Raw genomic sequence first — 16,906 nt, 5'->3', positions numbered from 1 at the left:
CATGTAAACAGTTATGTAAAAATACATATGAATGTACATATACATAAATACATATAAGTAATATATGCGTGTGTGTACAATAAAATATGGAGATCGGGTCTAAAATGAAGAAACAAATATTTTTAAAAAAAACCGTATTTACATACTTTACAATGTCGTTACATATTTTTTATATGTGAATCCTATTTTCACATTATTTTCTCTCGAGAGAACAAGTGAATTTTTCTCCCATCGTCCGTGAACGCAGCAGGGTTTTAATAAGGCCTTTGGTTGAAAGTCATTTGTTTTCTCTGAAGTGGACTGACTGGATTGGACAGCCCGTGGTTCCTCCCACAAACACACTAAATAGAATTAAAAAGAAAACATGCTGGGCCCAAATGAAGCTGTCAAAACAGCCGCAACAATCTTCTGAAAGACGAATTAAGCAATGTGTAACCACTGAGGCAGCCCCTACAACGCAATAGAAAACTAATCGTGAATTATCAGCTTACATTATTAAATTAAAACAACAACGTTCAACGTTAACTACATAAAGTTGAATTCTCATGAATAAAACCGGTCCGGTAGAATTGGACCGCTGATTATCTAATAACTTTCGCCTTCTTGAAAGTTTCCGCTTCCCAGACAGACCCGACAAGCTCCGGCTGCAGATAAACCGAGCTCCGTAAAAATGGCTCCGGCGCGGTTGTGCTCCCACAGAACGAGGGGGAAAGGAAAAGGTGGATACTCTCTGCGTGTCGAAGTGGTTGGATGGAGCGGAGCTGATGCACGCTGAGTGGAGGGAGACAGTGAGAGAGATGGAGGCGGGGGGAAGGACCATCTCTGCGGGGACTGGAGCCCTGGACCGACGGCGCAGTGCTGGCTGTCGTTCAACCCTCCCCTTCTTCCTCCACAACTACGCCGAGACTTACGTCGAGAGACAGGTAAGAAAATACAGCAGACGCTCCGCTTGATAATACAACCGAGTGTGCGATAAAATTAGCAAAAACAAGGGCCAAATCATAAACAAATGCTCCAATATTGGGTTGTTTGCACCCGAACGCGCCACGCTGTTCGGCTTTTGTGGTAAGGAAGTCAGCCGACCGTTGTAGCAGCGATTAAACGAAGTCGGCCATAGCCGAATATCTTGTCCTCTATAGCGGGGAGGAAGGTGGACGTAAGAGCCGGAGGTAATTGTCATATTATTATAAAAACCCACAACACTTGTCGTGTTCAATGACTTATATTTATCAAACACCGACTACTAATGCCGTAACCGCTCTGTCTGGGTGGAGGATATAGCGTTGGCTTCAGCGCCGATACCTCCATGCGGTTGTTGGCGGTACAACCAGCCGCCTCTCTCGGTCAGCCATCAGGGATCTCGGTTTAATATCTCACCGTGCAGAGACTCGCCCTCTCTCTCCCCCTCTCTCTCTCAGCGACTACAGCCCAGTTTCACCGTCGACCCAACACGGAGAACCCGCCTTCTTGTCTTCGCTTATGTGCTTTAAGCACCGAGTGGAAGTAGTCTGTGATGCCCCGAGCTTTAAAGGTTTAGACTCGGTTTTCTGCGTTTGCAGTGCGCCATTGGACCTTGTCACGGTAGGTTTCCTTGTAGAGCAGAGCTCAAGCATGGCGGGCCAGGAGCCATTTGTCGCGCCAGTGAAACTGTTCAGCCTCGGATGTTAGCGTGGTTCCCTTACAGCACTAACCGTGTTTTTCGGTGCTTTTTTTTCCTACAGCACAAACACTGGCGCGGACCGTTTAAAGCTAAAATAACATAATTTATCTTTATCTAGTGTGTTTAGTGTTTGTTGGTTCCACATTTTTCTCGATATTCGAGAGCCTACGCGTGCCTCTTCAACATTCCGCCTTTAAATCTTACATTTTATTTTTTGTATTAAAAAAATACCTGTTACTATGTTGAATACTCGGTAAATAAGCTGCTGAATATAATTTAAGGTAACTTGTGTTTATGCGGATCACTTGGATCTATGTCAAACAGGTTGTCATTTATAGTTGTAATTATTACATTTACCATTACATTTTATAAGTAATACTAATTAAAATAACGCGAAAAGGGGTATATGATTGCTTATATTTGTCCTATCAAGTTGCCCTTGGTCACGTAATACCAGTTTCCAGGTTTTTGTTTTATTGTTTGTAACAATGTTTAAATTCTGTAGCGATTTGTGGAGTTTAATAGTAAATGTATTATAAAGTATTTGTTAAACTCGGCACCGCTTAGCTACACCGTGAACGCCATAGTGAGTTGTGGTTATCAAGGACAAGTCGAACAACGAGCAGCCGCCATCATTGGAGCACAGCTCGGCTACGCCTCGCTGAAGAATGCACTGTTTTGTACTTAAATTCGAGCAGAAGAACCGTATATAACCTTCGTTAACTATCAGAAAACACGTCAAATACCAAAATAGACGGTTATGAATTGTTAAACTCGAATTCCTGGTCAGCTTTTGGGTTAAAAAATATGAGGAAAGACAAGGTTTGTATGGCGGATCTAGATCCGCGTCCAAGGGTGATGAGGCGCCTTTGCCGTGTGGCGCATTTGGCTGCAGTACTTCCAAGCCACCATTACCCTCGTCGAAGACCGAAAGCATATCCCCCGTCCGTGGTCAGCTGGTCGCCTACAGCTGCCTGTCCGTCCACGTTCATTCGCTTCCTCCTTCCGTGGATCCTCCCCAACCTCGCTGCGACAGAAAATCCTCCATTACCGAGCATACGGGCAAGAAAATGGTCGCACTTGTGCTTCCACAACACTTTTAGTGTGGAAAAAGGACTGTACTTATTCGTTAAATCCCGACTGGCAACATTTGCGCGACGAAGACTCCTGTAGACGTAGCTTGTTGAAGCCGTCCGCAGTGTTATTTGAGATTTGAAGCCGTCACAAGCAAATAGCCTATGTCTCACCATGCAGCGTAAACGTTTAAGGGGCGGTGTAATGATCATAAACCATTATCTCGTGGCAAATTTAAAATTCACCACTGGAATACGCCATTTTTAAACGTTTTTTTTTACACATTTAAGTACATCGAATGTGTACATTTAAAGCTAATGTGAGAAAAATGTACGAAAAACACGAACTTAATACCAAAATGCAACGATTTTAAAAGACAGATACCCCGATGGTATGTACAATTGTAAACTGTATAGTACTATTATTTAAGTGTTTCGAGTGTTTTTATTTTTTTTACCACACATGATAAATTACTTTTCAACCTAAATACTAAAAAATAGCAAAATAGTATTGTAATGTAATTGCTCCTCTAGAGAATGACTGCAAATCGTCCCGCTAATTTTATCAAATCAACCAAGTATCAACGGCTATTAATGAAACTATTAGTCTAAGAATCAATAATTTGACAAATCTCTTGACAAAATTAGCACATTTAATTTGTTTTCTTTATGGCAGAAAGGCTTTGTAAAGACGGAAAACTCATCCACTGTTTTTCAACAAGTTTCTGTTTTTTGACCAAATTTGTAAGCTGCAAATAGTCTAATGACTAGCAAACTGACGCATTCTGTTCAAAAGTGAGTCAAAAATAGGTTTGACAAAGTAAAAAAAAAATGGCAACATTAGTTTCTTTTAATGTTCTCACTATGGCGGAACTTTTTGTGGAGAGAAAAAGTTGCTTGGATGTGCTAAATTACAAGTTAAAAACAACAGTTGTGGCCCTAAACACAACAAAGGATGTCAATAATCAAAAAAATAATTCTAGTAAGATGATTAACAAAGATTAAAGGCAAATCAAATTTGCATTCCAAGCACAGTATTTCTTACTTCCTTTTTTCTTGAAATACATGTAAATGTGTTGGCCACATTGCTGATTTTCAGAGTAGTAAATGGTAACAGTGCATATCTGTTTCTAGTTTTCGTAAAACAGAGCACCGTTTTTAAAATGGTACTTTGAAGTTTTTAAGACTTGTAATAAGGACTTCAAAACTGTTAAGGTGCAAAACAAATTAGAACATGCAAATATAAATTTTTCTTCATTTTACATTATAGTGTTGTATGTGATTGTGTATAATAACAATATTGTTTTGTGTGTAGTTATTGTAGATTGAATACAGTTTATCCACAAATGAATGGGGAAATGGAGGCAGCCACTCAACACCAAGGTTGGTTTCAGTGCTTGATAGCAAAACCTTTACTCTTGTCGAGGTTACACATTTTTGATCAAACATATTACAGTGAACTTTGGAGTAATCCTAAATAGATGAGTATTGTCTTATTATTATTTGTTATTGCAGTGTGGGCACAGGAGGACCTGTTGAGATTGCTGGATGCCATGAAAGTGGCTCTGCCACAGAAAGACTTCACTAAATACAAAACTTCAGAAGCCCACCTTGACTGGCAGAAAGTGGCATTCAATTCCTTCACTGCTGAGATGTGTAAACAGAAGTGGCTGGAGGTGTCTAAAGAGGTGTGCCATCTGAAACAATTTCCCTGGTGAATGACATGTTTATGTGCGCGATATAGAGGATTTTCTTTTTGCTTTAACCAACAGATTCGTAAATTCAGGACTCTGACAGAACTGATTTTTGATGCTCAAGACTACATCAAGAACCCCTACAAGGGAAAGAAAATAAAGGTAAACTAACAGTTGACCAGGTGGAGAACATCTAGTAGTTTCAAGCTAAAATTAACATTTTTTTCTACCTTTTATTTACAGAAACATCCAGATTTCCCTAAAAAGCCTTTGACCCCATACTTCCGCTTCTTCATGGAAAAGAGGGCAAAGTACGCAAAGTTACACCCTGAGATGAGCAATCTAGACCTGACAAAGATTCTGTCCAAGAAGTACAGGGAGTTGCCTGAAAAAAAGAAGGTCAGTCAAAGTCATAGACAGATGTTTAACCATTGTGCAGCTTGGATATAAAGTAATATAAAAATATATTTATCATTTTAACAGAAAAAATATGTTGAAGACTTCTTAAGAGACAAAGAGACATTTGTGCAGAGCATGATGAAATTCAGGTAAGAATTACTCACTGTTCAATGATGCTTTGTTTGAACCTTCATCATATTTTAGTATTACACTTGTGATTAAATGCTGCTTTTTAAATATAGAGAACTACATCCAGATCTTATGGAAAGTATGACCAAGAAGGGTTCAAATGTTCCAGAAAAGCCTAAGACCCCCCAACAACTTTGGTATAACCATGAAAAGAAGGCGTTCCTTAAAACCCGCCCGGACGTAAGTTCAAATAATTACAATAGACAGGTAACGGCCTTTTTTTGAGGGCTTAACAAATGTTTTTGTGTTTTTGGTCTGACCTCAGGCTACCACCAAAGACATTAAAGATAGTCTTGGTAAACAGTGGACACAGCTCTCTGACAAGAAGAGACTCAAATGGATCACAAAGTCTTTAGAGCAGCAGAAACAATACGAGGTGAGTAAGGAGCAATATGACGGAGTCAAATAAAAAGGAAATAATTAAATACTGAAAAACTTAAATTTTCTTTGTGTGCTTCTAAAATTGTAGGGAACGATGCGGGAGTACATCCAGCAGCACCCTGAGCTAAACATGACACAGGAGAACATTGTTAAGTCAACTCTGACGAAGGCTGAGAGACACCTGAAGGACAAATCTGACGGCCGTCCTGACAAACCACCACCGTGAGTATAAGGAGGATTCTACACCTGGACTGCTACCTCCTGTACTGGTACTTGCACTCACGCTTCTTTCCTGGTGTGCTCTTTCAGCAATGGTTACTCAATGTTCTGTGCCGAGTTAATGTCGAGCATGAAGGACGTCCCCAGCACAGAGCGCATGGTAATGTGCAGCCAGCGGTGGAAGCTGCTCAAACAGGGTGAAAAGGACGCCTATCAGAAACGCTGTGAGCAGGTAAGTTCAGGAATCACTAATAAGAAAGAACATTAATCACATTTATCCCTAATACTTCTTTCATTTTCTTTCCGTAGAGAAAAAAAGAATATGAAATTGAGATGAACAGATTTCTCAGTGTAAGTCTTTTTTGCACCTTATTTACCCACAAAAATATATTTTTGGTATCGTCTTTGTGTTTAGTTAGTTAATCCTTCGGTGTTTTGTTTCAATCTTTAGAGTTTGTCAGTGGAGGAACAGCAGCGAGTCCTGGGTGAGGATAAGTTTGGATATAAGAAGGGCAGTGCCGCCGGCAGTCCTGCTGCCAAAAAGAGAGCTTCTAAAGCAAAGGTACGCCGAGTTTGAAGAGCACAACCTTTTGCATGTTTCGATATTCTAATAATTAAAGCATCCCATCTAAATTGTATTTAGACTAGCTGTGCTTGTTTAATAGTTCATTGCTACCAACACTTCTTGCTTTAAAACCTGTAGACATCACCAGAGAAACCCAAAAGGCCTATTTCAGCCATGTTCATCTTCTCTGAGGAAAAACGACCCAAGCTGCAGCAGGAGCGACAAGACCTCTCCGACAGTGAACTCACCAGGCTGTTGGCACGCATGTGGAATGACCTGCCTGATAAGAAGAAGGTACCAAATTCAGTTCAATGCAGAACATATCTAAATTTGAAGGCAAACTGTACTGCTCTGCATTGATGGTGATGGTTTTGAAGGAAAGTTGTTGCCTTGGTCCATCAGGAAAAGTATAAACGCCTGGAAGCTGTTCTGAAGGCCGAGTCAGTGAAGAAGGAGAAGGAAGATCGCAACCGTTTGCCAGACCCACCCAAAACAGCTCAGGACATTTGGCAGCAGAGTGTCATTGGAGACTACCTCGCCAGATTTAAGGTATATGCTCTACAATATATTGAAATGGCAGCATAATTTTGCCTCATAATTAATACCCTTGTCTAATTTTTTGGACTCTAATAGATAATGTTTTCACATTAACTATATATTTTGATATATTAATATCTACATATGTATAGTACTATGTACAAGTATGTATTGTTACACCTAAGAGTTTGAAGTTCTGTTTAAAAAAATATCCACCAGGTTTCACCATTTTCCTCGCCCTTTTTACATTTAAAATTGTTCATTAAACTTGTTAATGTTAATTAAGTAATTAGAATCTGTCAGGCACATTTTATCCATAAATTATTTAAAGTCCAAAAACAATTAGGAACAGCCCCATGATTCACAGTTGTTTTTGATGTGAATCTCTTGTTTTATAGAATGACCGTCCCAAGGCACAGAAAGCAATGGAAGCAACGTGGAGCACGATGGAGAAAAAAGAAAAAATAATGTGGATCAAAAAGGCAGCTGAGGATCAGAAAAGATATGAGGTCAGGGTTTAGCAGAACAATTTGACATGAATATATCACCCATAAAAGCTAACCATTAATGGATCTGTGTTTAACAGAGGGAGCTGTGTGAGATGCGCTCACCCGCTGTTGCTGCTATTGCCTCAGGAAAGAAAATCAAGTTTGAGGGTGAACCCAAGAAGCCACCATCGTATGTTTTTACAAACCCACTGTCCGTGTCTTCTGATATCTACAGGAATGTACAACTTACTGATACTGAGTCTTTTTTTTCTCCATGCTTTCTTTTCTCCAGAAATGGATATCAGAAGTTCTCTCAGGAGATGTTGTCCAACGGAGAGTTGAACCACCTCCCAATGAAGGAGCGGATGACTGAGATTGGCAGCCGCTGGCAGAGGCTGGCGCTGAAGGACAAGGATCGCTACAAAAAGATTGCAGAGGAGATACAGAGGCAATATAAAGTCCTACTGGAACAGTGGCTCGCTGTAAGGATTAATTTATAGTTTTGTGTTAAAGCCATTTCATTTAGTATGTTCTTACTTAACATGCACTTCCATCTGTCTTTAGAGCTTGTCTTCACAAGAGAGGAATACCTACAAAGAGTACAATTCACAAGTAAGTCATCAAATTATTTCTGGGTATTGTTTTATTATTGATACAGAAACCCAAGTATAAAAAAGTATACAAAACTGGACAGAGCGGTCTATACCTTTTCATCAATGCTCTGAAAAAGGACTGCAATCTCCATATGTGAGGGAGAGAGTGTTTATGTTAGACGACGTATGTGCCGGACGGCTAACTACAGATTTGTATCAAAAACAGGAAAACGAAGTCCTTTTCACGGTACTCGTCCCTGCTACCACCCATTTCTTATCTATGATCTATGGTTAAAATAGACTGTTGCTTAGTATTTTTTTTAAGTTATTTGGGGTTTTTGTGCATAAATATGTAAATATGTTTATTGTGGTGGATATTTTTGATATTTCCAGAAAAGGAGATCAACAGCAAAACCTGGTGGTCCAAAGGCAAAGACCAAAAAATCGGTGAGTGAATCTGGTTCTTTTTTAAATTCAAAATATTTAAATTTTTTTTAAAGTTTGTTGTTTGCCATGACATGATTTACATTGAATCTCACAGGACACAGAGGAAGAGGATGAGGATGAAGATGATGAGCCAGAAAAGGCTTCCTCTGACGCAGACTCATCCAGTGAAGATGACGAAGATGAGGATGAGGAGGACGATGATGTGAGCATATTGGGCTTTATACAATAAAAATTGATGCTTTAATGATTGCTCATCTTCATTGTATTTTTGTTTTTTGGTTTTCTGTTATAAGAAGGATGATGAAGAAGAAGATGACGATGAAGAAGATGACGACGATGAGGCAGAAGACAAGGAAAACAAATCAGAAGACAGCAGCAGCGAGTCGAATTCACAATCATCAGATTCTGAGTCAGACTGAAAACAGAAGGACGTCATTCAGGGGTGAACTGAGCAGCGCTGAGCTGAGCCAAGAGTCCAGGGAGCTCTGCCACTGTGCCAACCCTGCTCTCCTCCCACCACCAGAGGGAGCCCCTGCATTGCCTCATCCATTTCACACTCATTTACACATTATGTTGCAACATTGGTGATTTAAATTCAGGGAGGTGTCTCACCCTTACCTCCTATTTCTTTGTTTTATTTCCTTGGTAATTGGATGATCATCTCACAGGCTGAGACGCCCTACTGGTCTGATAATGACACGAACATTTCTGACCCACAGGTTTGTGGTTAAAGGTTAGGGTTTGATTGTCCCTGGAAGGATAAATTCTCCATCCTCTCTTTTCTCATTCTGATAAGTAGTTAAAGACAAAAGGCATGAGTTGTGAACTGGCTTAGTGAAGCCAAAGAATATATATTACAGGGGATCACGTCATGGAGGGGGGGTGCGGGGCACTGATAAATTGCACTCTTGAGAATGTTTCCTTTATTTTATTTTTTTGTTTCCAGACCATTGTTGATTTGTTCCATCAGTTGTGATGTAGATTTTTATCATTTGGTTCTTAAAGAAGCGATATCTTTTTTTTTTCTTTTTTCAGGATGAAAACCAAGCCATTTTGAATGTCTTTTTTTGTTGCTGAAAGGTTTGAGAACTTTTTTTTAATCAATGTTCTCATTTGAAACATGCAGTGCCTATAAAATGTTCTTTCCCCCTGTCTTTTAAAAAAAGATTTTATTGTTTTATTATTTTTGAACCGATGTTGATGTAATAAGGCATTCTTACACCTGGCAATAAAAGCAACACAAGCATCTAAAGGAAGATTTGAACAATATCAAAATCTTTGACCCTTCGTCAGACAGTCATCAGTGTTGAAGGGTTTTATTTAAAGGGGCAGGGGTGTAAACAAAACATTTCAACTTTTTTCAACTAAAAGCAGCTCAGAAATAGGAACATGCTGTAATCTTTATTTCCGAAAGCTAATAGAAGTTGCAGGTGTTTGGTTATAACACGTATTATAGTTCAAGTTGCTTTGTTGAAATTTAGTTAAACTCTTAGTCTGCCTTGTTTTTCCAAAGACTATTTCATTTGCCATACATTGGTTAAAAGGTTTAAAATTCACTTACATTAGACAGTTTAACTTACAACATTGTACAAAGCCTGTTGGACTTACAACAAATGATGGTTCAACACCAGCAGGTCTAATGGTGGTTAAGTACATTTTATTGGTACTGAAGGACCAGGGTTCATTACCCTGTGATTCCTTGTCCCCCACAAAAAATATGTTTGTATATAATTTTTTTAGATGAAAAATGATTTGTCTGAAACAATCTTTGAATTAGTTTTCTAAGGTGTGACTGTGACAGTGTGTTTCAACTGAGCGGTTTATCATTTCCTGACTGTTTTTAAAGCGTGTGATATACAGTTATGTTGTTTCTCTCAAAGCTATTGTTTTACATTTCATTAATGGTTTGCTTTAAATTGTGTTTAGGTTTGTTTAAATTGTCAGTAGCTGTGTTTATTCAGCTTGGAATCACTTGTCGATAGTAAACTGGTTCATCCATGTTGTCTTTTTTTTTTTTTTTAAAGGTTTTGACTGTTTTCGTCCATCCGGGTTTTAGTGTATTACCTATCCAAAAAGTGTGCACTTATTGTAAATCTTTCCCTCTGTGCAAGTTTGTGTGCATGCCTGCACAGAACTGTGTATATATGAGGGTGTATTCTTCCTTTATTTTCCTCTTTATGCGTTTTTTGCTGTTTTGTTGCTTACTATGATGTGACTGTCGTGTGCGTGTATGAGCCTGTGTGGGGCTGTGCAACACCATTGAATGTAGATACTGTTATTTCCTTCAATTCCTGCGTCTTTTTCATAATTCCTAAATGAGCTTTGGTAAAATTACATAATTTGTTACCACACAATGGACAAATAGCTGTTGTTCTGCAGACAGCGCCTGTTATTGATGTGTACGCAGTGCTCATAAGCAGCCATATCATACAAAACAAAACCAGCTTAGGCTATTTAAATAAATAAATAAAAAACAGGGGAAGGAACATCAAAATGATTGCTAACATTGATTACAGTATGTAAATGTCATTTGGGAAACCAGGTTTCATGGGGTTTGAAAATGCCATTTATTTTGTAAATACTGTTTTGTATTGAGTGCATATTGTTTTTGTTAGAGATTTTGTTAGCAAACCCTCATCTGTGATTTCTTTGACATTGGGGGAGATTTTTTGTTGTTGAATTTTCCTGTTTTAGTTGTTTCTTCTCCCCCTTCTGTTGGTTTATAAAGGTGTCCAAGACCGCAAAGCTTTACGAATTTGTACTGCTGATCATTTGACAAAATTTGATGTTTTCTATAGCTAAGAGGGTGCTCTTGTGTCCTTGTAGTTCAAGTATTTGAGCAAATAAAGAAAATATCTTCCACAACAGTCTCTATGTCGATTCTTGACTTCATATAAACCTCCAAATCAGAACAACAGGTGTCCAAATAGAGATGATAAAATCTTGCCTTGAAAATGTTAAAGCTGAAAAGCATGACATTGAACGTGATTTAATTTATTTTAGAAACAATATTTTTTTTATTTCCCTATGTCCCTCTAGAGGCTCTATAATAAACTTCCATGATACCAACCATTGTTAATTCAGCTGCTAGTGCCAGGGATTTTATGTGAATGACAACAGTATGAAGATTGGTTTAAAGTTTAAGATCTTCTGTTTTGATACGTTCAATGTACAAATTGCTTTCACGCATTAAAGTTGTGAAGTAGTATACATAGGCTATGGGGTTTTATCAATGTCCAGACGTTTAAAACTCCATCTAGACATGAAAAGGACAAACATTTTCCACCAGTGGTCACTTGGTCTGTTTAAACAGCAGCTGGTAAATTTCTGTCTAGAAAAATTTGGACAACTCTTAAAAGAAAGTAAAAAAGAATGATCACATGCAGAGATCAGCATCATGGCATATACACATCTTTTGGTCCATAAGTATAGTTAAGAAATCCTTTTTGATAATATGTTGTGCTTGTTTCACATTTAATTTAACAAAATAAGAACCCTTTTCGAGCCACAAAGCACGGCTTTTATTTTGAAAGTTTATACCGGAAATGTGGTTTCTGTTTTTCTCCACAGCTTCCGTCGGCCTATTCGGCATCAAGCTACTCTCTGGTGTTAATTTAACTGTCATTTGCGACAGCAGTGGATTATTTAGGGGATTTTTGTTTTGTTTTAACCCATGTGTGAGAATGGATGTTTGTGGAGAGCGAAGTTTGTGTTATCGTTTTTAGTGTGGACTGAGTCACTGATGTGGCTTCTTCAGAAAAACTGCCTGCTTCAGGCTAATTTTTCGGTATGGTAGTGAAAGGGGAAACCACTTTTCATTTAAAGTGTAAAATAAAATATAATATTGCCATTTTGACTACGTATATTTGAAACTGTCTGGTTGGTGGAAGCGCTATCCCCCGCAGTAGTGCAATTGCACAGTTAGCTGGGAAATGCTAAAACTGAAAAAAAAAAAACAAAAAAAAAAAACAACCAGAATGTCGAATGATATACGTATGTTAGCAAAATTGAACGTTAGCCGCTTTGGTATGGCTAGGGTTTTATCAACCACCATTTTAGAGTGATGATAAATGTAAAAATGACACGCGTGTAGTAGTGGTAAAAGAGTAGTAGTTGACAGTAAGTTTAAGTCCATTTCAATATTGAAGTTGTTTGTTATTTGGTGACCTGACTGTAGTCTGACCATTTTCACGGTATTGTTTTTATGACATTGAGTAACTTGTTTTAAGGTAAAGATGGGCTCGAGTCACCCACATACAGTACTGTATAATGACTCATTGTTCTTCGACTGGTATCCAGACTGTAGGCCACATTTCAGTCCAACTCTATTAAAAGGGTTCCTTTAGTCCTGTGTTGTCAAAATCCACCCTGTAAGACCTGGTCCTTTATGACATACCAGCTGTCAAATGTAAACTTATATTTAATCTGCCATTGTGTTTTGTCTTGCATTTCACTCGGAGGGGTAATAATTATTGAAATAACAATGTTCTGTTTAGGACATCGCAGAGACTTCATTTTTACATTTTAAAAAATAACATTATTCAAATATTTTAGCCCTGGCAGCTATGTGTCATTTCTAATATACATTATTTGGTCCCACAATAGGACAAGCAAGAGAAGGATCAACTCATAACACCAGATGTGGGCCACTAAAATTGGTATGTGGGCCAACAGTGTGCCAGAACATTTTGACTGTATAAATGCATATTTGAGCTTGTTTTACTATCAATAACTGACAACTGTTACGCCACTAATGGTGACTTGAACCTGCATATATTTCCCTCTGTTCATCAGAATGAAGACAGTTCAACGAGTACTGGTAGCTATTTTAAAAGAAAGTATTCCACAGCTTTACTTAAACAATATTTTATAACTGATTTATGTGTTCCTTCTGTGAGAAAATTGAATTAACAGCACAATATGACAGTAAATTTGTTTTGTTTTTACCTCTCAATCCACACAGGTCACAGTCCTGTTACCTTGCAATCAAGATTTCCAATACAGTTTTTCAAATGAAAATGGAGGATATGCCCCTGTCAGGCCCAGACAACACCAAACTGGAGGTAAGACATTATTTACAATATGTTTTGAATGTAATTTTAATGTCTGCTTCTTGGGGCCAATTACTTGGCCTTTGTGATCCCACTTTGCAGCTTTCTTAATTCCATCACTCTAACAAATTAAGGCAAATTACATATTACAGAAAAATAAATATACCTTAGGGGGGTTGCATTCACAATAAAAGAAACAAACTACTTATTTGAATCTGTAATGCTAAACTTTACTCATCCTACAAATAAATGCGAATAAACATACCCTACATGTTTGTACAGATAAGTGTGCTTCCTTTTAATTTTAGGTTAAAAATGTCAACTCTGGGTAACCTTTTTTAGATTGAATGTCTTTATATGTAGGTTTCGATAAGACATGTTACTGTGCATCCTAAATTGTGGCCTCCAGAAAGAGCTGAGAGTTGCTTTCAAAACTTTAGCAAAGACGCTGCCCTCAACTATGTCAGTCGGTCAACAGTTTCTTGCAATCCATTTTGCATTTGTGTCAGTCAGCTTATCAGCTGTAGACTTGTTTACTTCCCTGTTCTCGATAAGTGCGGTCTGATGTAATCCATACATGTCCAGTTGAAGTTGAAACCTCCACAAATGCTTGCTGAATGTTAAAATAGTATTTTAAGCTTGAAGTGAAACAAAATCGTTTTCCTCCAGTTGTGTAAATCACAAAATGTCTACTAATTTATTATAACCTAATTTTTGTTTAAAACATAAAAAAAAACCCTAACCTTTGAACTTTGTTTTTCCAATGATTCCATTGACACCCTAGGCCTTGGTCCATGACATCTACTCTGAGCTGGTGGAAGATGCCTGTTTGGGCCTGTGTTTTGAAGTGCACCGTGCTGTGAAACAGGGTTATTTCTTCCTTGATGAAACAGACCAAGAAAGCATGAAGGAATTTGGTGAGTTGTAAATATATTAAAGAACAAGGATAAGATTACAAATCAATACTGGTATATTTTGTGGTGTGGATTTTACCTCAGCTTTAACAAGGTTAAACCCAAAAGGTTTTACCCTTTACTGCCGTTGTAGAAATTGTGGACCAGCCAGGGGTGGACATATTTGGACAGGTGTACAATCAGTGGAAGAACAAAGAGTGTGAGTGTCCAAACTGCAAAAGATTAATAGCAGCATCTCGCTTCGCCCCACATTTGGAGAAATGTCTTGGCATGGGACGCAACAGCAGTCGAATCGCCAATCGCAGGTCTGTCAGTGGCAAATTTTTGTTGTGTTTCAACCAGAATACGAATGATGATCTCACAATAAAATCTGTTCTACTTTTGAACAGGCTGGCCAGCAATAACAACAACAGCAAATCAGAAAGTGACCAGGAAGACAATGATGACCTTAACGATAATGACTGGTCATACGGAGCAGAAAAGAAAGGTGACATATGAACTTTAAAGACAAAAATGGAACAATGAAGTCAAATTGATTATGATTACCATTTTTTTTTTCTTTTATAGCCAAGAAGCGAAAGTCAGATAAGGTACACCTGCATGTTTGTTTTTATATTTATTTAGGATTTAAAGTATGTATATATATATATATATATATATATATATGTATATATATATATATAACTTATTGCACTAATTATGTTTGTGTAATTGTATATATTGCAATGTTAACGTTTTGTGCAGAATCAAAATTCCCCAAGAAGATCAAAGTCTCTGAAACACAAAAATGGTCAGTACACTGTTTTTTTGTGTTCATGTTTCTGTTTTTTTGACATTGATATTTTTGGTTTCTCAGACACAGGATTTAGAATCATATCAAATGCAGTGTGGTGTCAACTCAATTCAGTAATTACATTGACAAAAAGGTTCCACAAGTCCTTCATGTAACTGAAATTTAGAGAAAATACTAATAATACAATGTTATTTAGGTTCCATTGTGACACTAACAGAATTTTAAATTTTAAAATCACAGATTAATTTGATTTCTCTGTTTGTTGATTGATTTTTCTTTTTAATGTATTGTTCTTCATCTGCTGTTTTTTTTTAAAACAAAGTCTCCTGTGATCTATTGTATTGATGACAGCATGAATAGTTATGCTGATGTATTTTTCCAGGTGATCTCGGGAAAAGCATCATCTCGGAGCCCTACAAGGTAAAAACAGTTGTACTTCTACGATTGTGTCGTCTATGTATTGAACTGTTCAGGTCAGGACACTGTTTCTTTGCTGTTTTAAGTACAACTACAACACTGGCATCAGTTATGAATCGTTGGGTCCTGACGAAGTAAGATCTCTTCTGACAACGGTGAGGAACTTAGTTGACTTCACTTCAGCATTCTGAACTTATCCTTAATTAAACTATTTTTAGATTGATTTAAAATGATTATGAATGTCATTTCTTTCCACAGCAATGTGGGGTGATTTCTGAGCACACCAAAAAGATGTGCACCAGGTAAATAGCCTCCACCTCACTGACCTTTTGAAATAAAGGGTAATCTTTCCATACTGTCCTTTGATTGATAACATAAGGCTGTATCAGGTACTGTAAGATTTTGTCTTCCTGGATTTCCAAGGTCTGTGTCTTGGTCTATTGACCTTTGTCTTTTGTCCTTTTGTAAACATTGTTATGCGAATGTGTTCATTACTAAACCATTTAGAAATGACCTCTGACATTAAAGATCATGTTTGCATCTAGGTCTAAAAACATGATCAGTTCATTTTAATGTCAAAGGAAACAATATTGTTTGTTGGGACTAACACAAGGGAACACAAGTGGCAACTCAATAGAACCGTTTCTCTGTAAAAATGTATCCTCAAATTTATTTATTTTTTTGGAAGTTCTGTAGAAGCCTGTTTCTGCCATGAGAGGAAAATAGCTTTAATTTCAAAATAATTATGTGATGAAAAAATACCCATTAAATATACCATGGGTGTTAGACATATTTAACAGATATTGACCCTTCAAGTTAGTATTCCCTGAAATGCTTGATTTTCAGCATGACCATTCCAGGCCTCATTTTGCACAAAATACATTTCTGTATTATTTAGCAAAACCATTATAACTTTTTCATCACACACTTGAGTGTAAATTCCCATGTTGCATTTGTAAAAATCATCCTAACTTTTCTGGGAATAGAATTTGCAGGTTGAAATGATTGGTCTCCAACTCGTCCATAAAGTCCATATTAATGACTAGTTCTAGGGTTTTTTTTTTTGTTCTCTTCAAACTGGTACAAACCGGCTTCCATTAAGATCCCAAAAAAGTCATCAGTACTGCAGAGACACATTTCTAATTAGATCATGAAGGACCCTGTCAGTGACCAACTTGCATTTAATTTCCCTCAGTAACCCTTCACTGCTGCCCTCACCTGTTCTGTTGGTCACTGACTGTGTCCGTATCTGACCGTTCCACCTTCCTCCCCCCTGAAAGGCAGGGTGGTTCATGTAACTGTGTGCCGGACGTGGACGGTAAACCAGTCAGGGATGTATAATGCCACCTTGTGTCCCACCAGGTCTCAGCGATGTCCCCAGCACACGGACGAACAGAGGAGGGCCGTCAGGGTGTTCCTCCTAGGGCCGTCCGCGTGAGTGTGCCCCCCCCCCCCCCACCCCAACACACACCCAACCCCGCCTCCA

The 16,906-nt window shown here is 38.1% G+C and overlaps 2 protein-coding genes across 10 annotated transcripts in view; both read left to right on the top strand.

Annotated features, from left to right (window-relative positions):
• The first annotated feature begins 508 nt into the window (after positions 1-508).
• Positions 509-11,107, top strand: ubtf (upstream binding transcription factor). 5 transcript variants are annotated; one of them, XM_017040491.2, is made up of 21 exons: positions 509-923; positions 4,049-4,116; positions 4,249-4,421; positions 4,506-4,589; positions 4,671-4,826; positions 4,911-4,975; positions 5,069-5,195; positions 5,281-5,391; positions 5,485-5,618; positions 5,706-5,847; positions 5,925-5,966; positions 6,067-6,177; positions 6,319-6,474; positions 6,583-6,729; positions 7,116-7,226; positions 7,304-7,395; positions 7,498-7,687; positions 7,770-7,817; positions 8,192-8,245; positions 8,340-8,447; positions 8,539-8,664. In XM_017040491.2, the coding sequence occupies exons 2-21, from the start codon at positions 4,080-4,082 to the stop codon at positions 8,662-8,664; spliced, it is 2,214 nt and encodes a 737-aa protein (XP_016895980.1). In that variant the 5' UTR covers positions 509-923; positions 4,049-4,079. The 5 variants fall into 5 exon arrangements, with proteins under 5 accessions (XP_016895980.1, XP_016895981.1, XP_008327530.1 ...); XM_017040492.2 differs by having other exon boundaries at positions 509-1,581; XM_008329308.3 differs by lacking the exon at positions 509-923 and adding an exon at positions 2,629-3,125.
• Positions 11,108-11,782: 675 nt separating this feature from the next.
• atxn7l3a (ataxin 7 like 3a) overlaps positions 11,783-16,906 on the top strand; it is a 9,925-nt gene continuing 4,801 nt past the window's right edge. Inside the window, exons 1-13 of one of the 5 annotated variants that reach the window (XM_025064698.1) lie at positions 11,785-12,032; positions 12,851-12,903; positions 13,040-13,064; positions 13,209-13,308; positions 14,081-14,213; positions 14,344-14,515; positions 14,600-14,697; positions 14,778-14,800; positions 14,955-15,000; positions 15,386-15,423; positions 15,507-15,575; positions 15,679-15,722; positions 16,783-16,854. In XM_025064698.1, the coding sequence (XP_024920466.1) occupies positions 13,258-13,308; positions 14,081-14,213; positions 14,344-14,515; positions 14,600-14,697; positions 14,778-14,800; positions 14,955-15,000; positions 15,386-15,423; positions 15,507-15,575; positions 15,679-15,722; positions 16,783-16,854 (746 nt within the window). In that variant the 5' untranslated portion in view covers positions 11,785-12,032; positions 12,851-12,903; positions 13,040-13,064; positions 13,209-13,257. Of the gene's footprint in view, positions 12,904-13,039; positions 13,309-14,080; positions 14,214-14,343; positions 14,516-14,599; positions 14,698-14,777; positions 14,801-14,954; positions 15,001-15,385; positions 15,424-15,506; positions 15,576-15,678; positions 15,723-16,782; positions 16,855-16,906 lie in introns of all 5 variants that reach the window. The other 4 variants (XM_025064699.1, XM_025064695.1, XM_025064697.1 and 1 more) reach the window with 4 other exon arrangements.

The sequence above is a fragment of the Cynoglossus semilaevis genome, chromosome 17, assembly GCF_000523025.1.
Source record: "Cynoglossus semilaevis isolate Cse_v1.0 chromosome 17, Cse_v1.0, whole genome shotgun sequence".
In the NCBI taxonomy this organism is placed as follows: domain Eukaryota; kingdom Metazoa; phylum Chordata; class Actinopteri; order Pleuronectiformes; family Cynoglossidae; genus Cynoglossus; species Cynoglossus semilaevis.
The sequence above is the reverse complement of the archived record's forward strand: the minus strand, read 5'-3'. Positions and strand labels throughout refer to the sequence as shown.

Excerpts from the sequence above, each read along its gene's own strand:
- ubtf (XM_025064693.1), top strand. The coding sequence starts at position 4,080 with ATGAATGGGGAAATGGAGGCAGCCACTCAACACCAAG. Across the intron at positions 7,688-7,769 it reads TACTGGAACAGTGGCTCGCT|AGCTTGTCTTCACAAGAGAG; the intron begins GTAAGGATTAAT and ends ATCTGTCTTTAG. Across the intron at positions 8,246-8,339 it reads AGGCAAAGACCAAAAAATCG|GACACAGAGGAAGAGGATGA; the intron begins GTGAGTGAATCT and ends TGAATCTCACAG.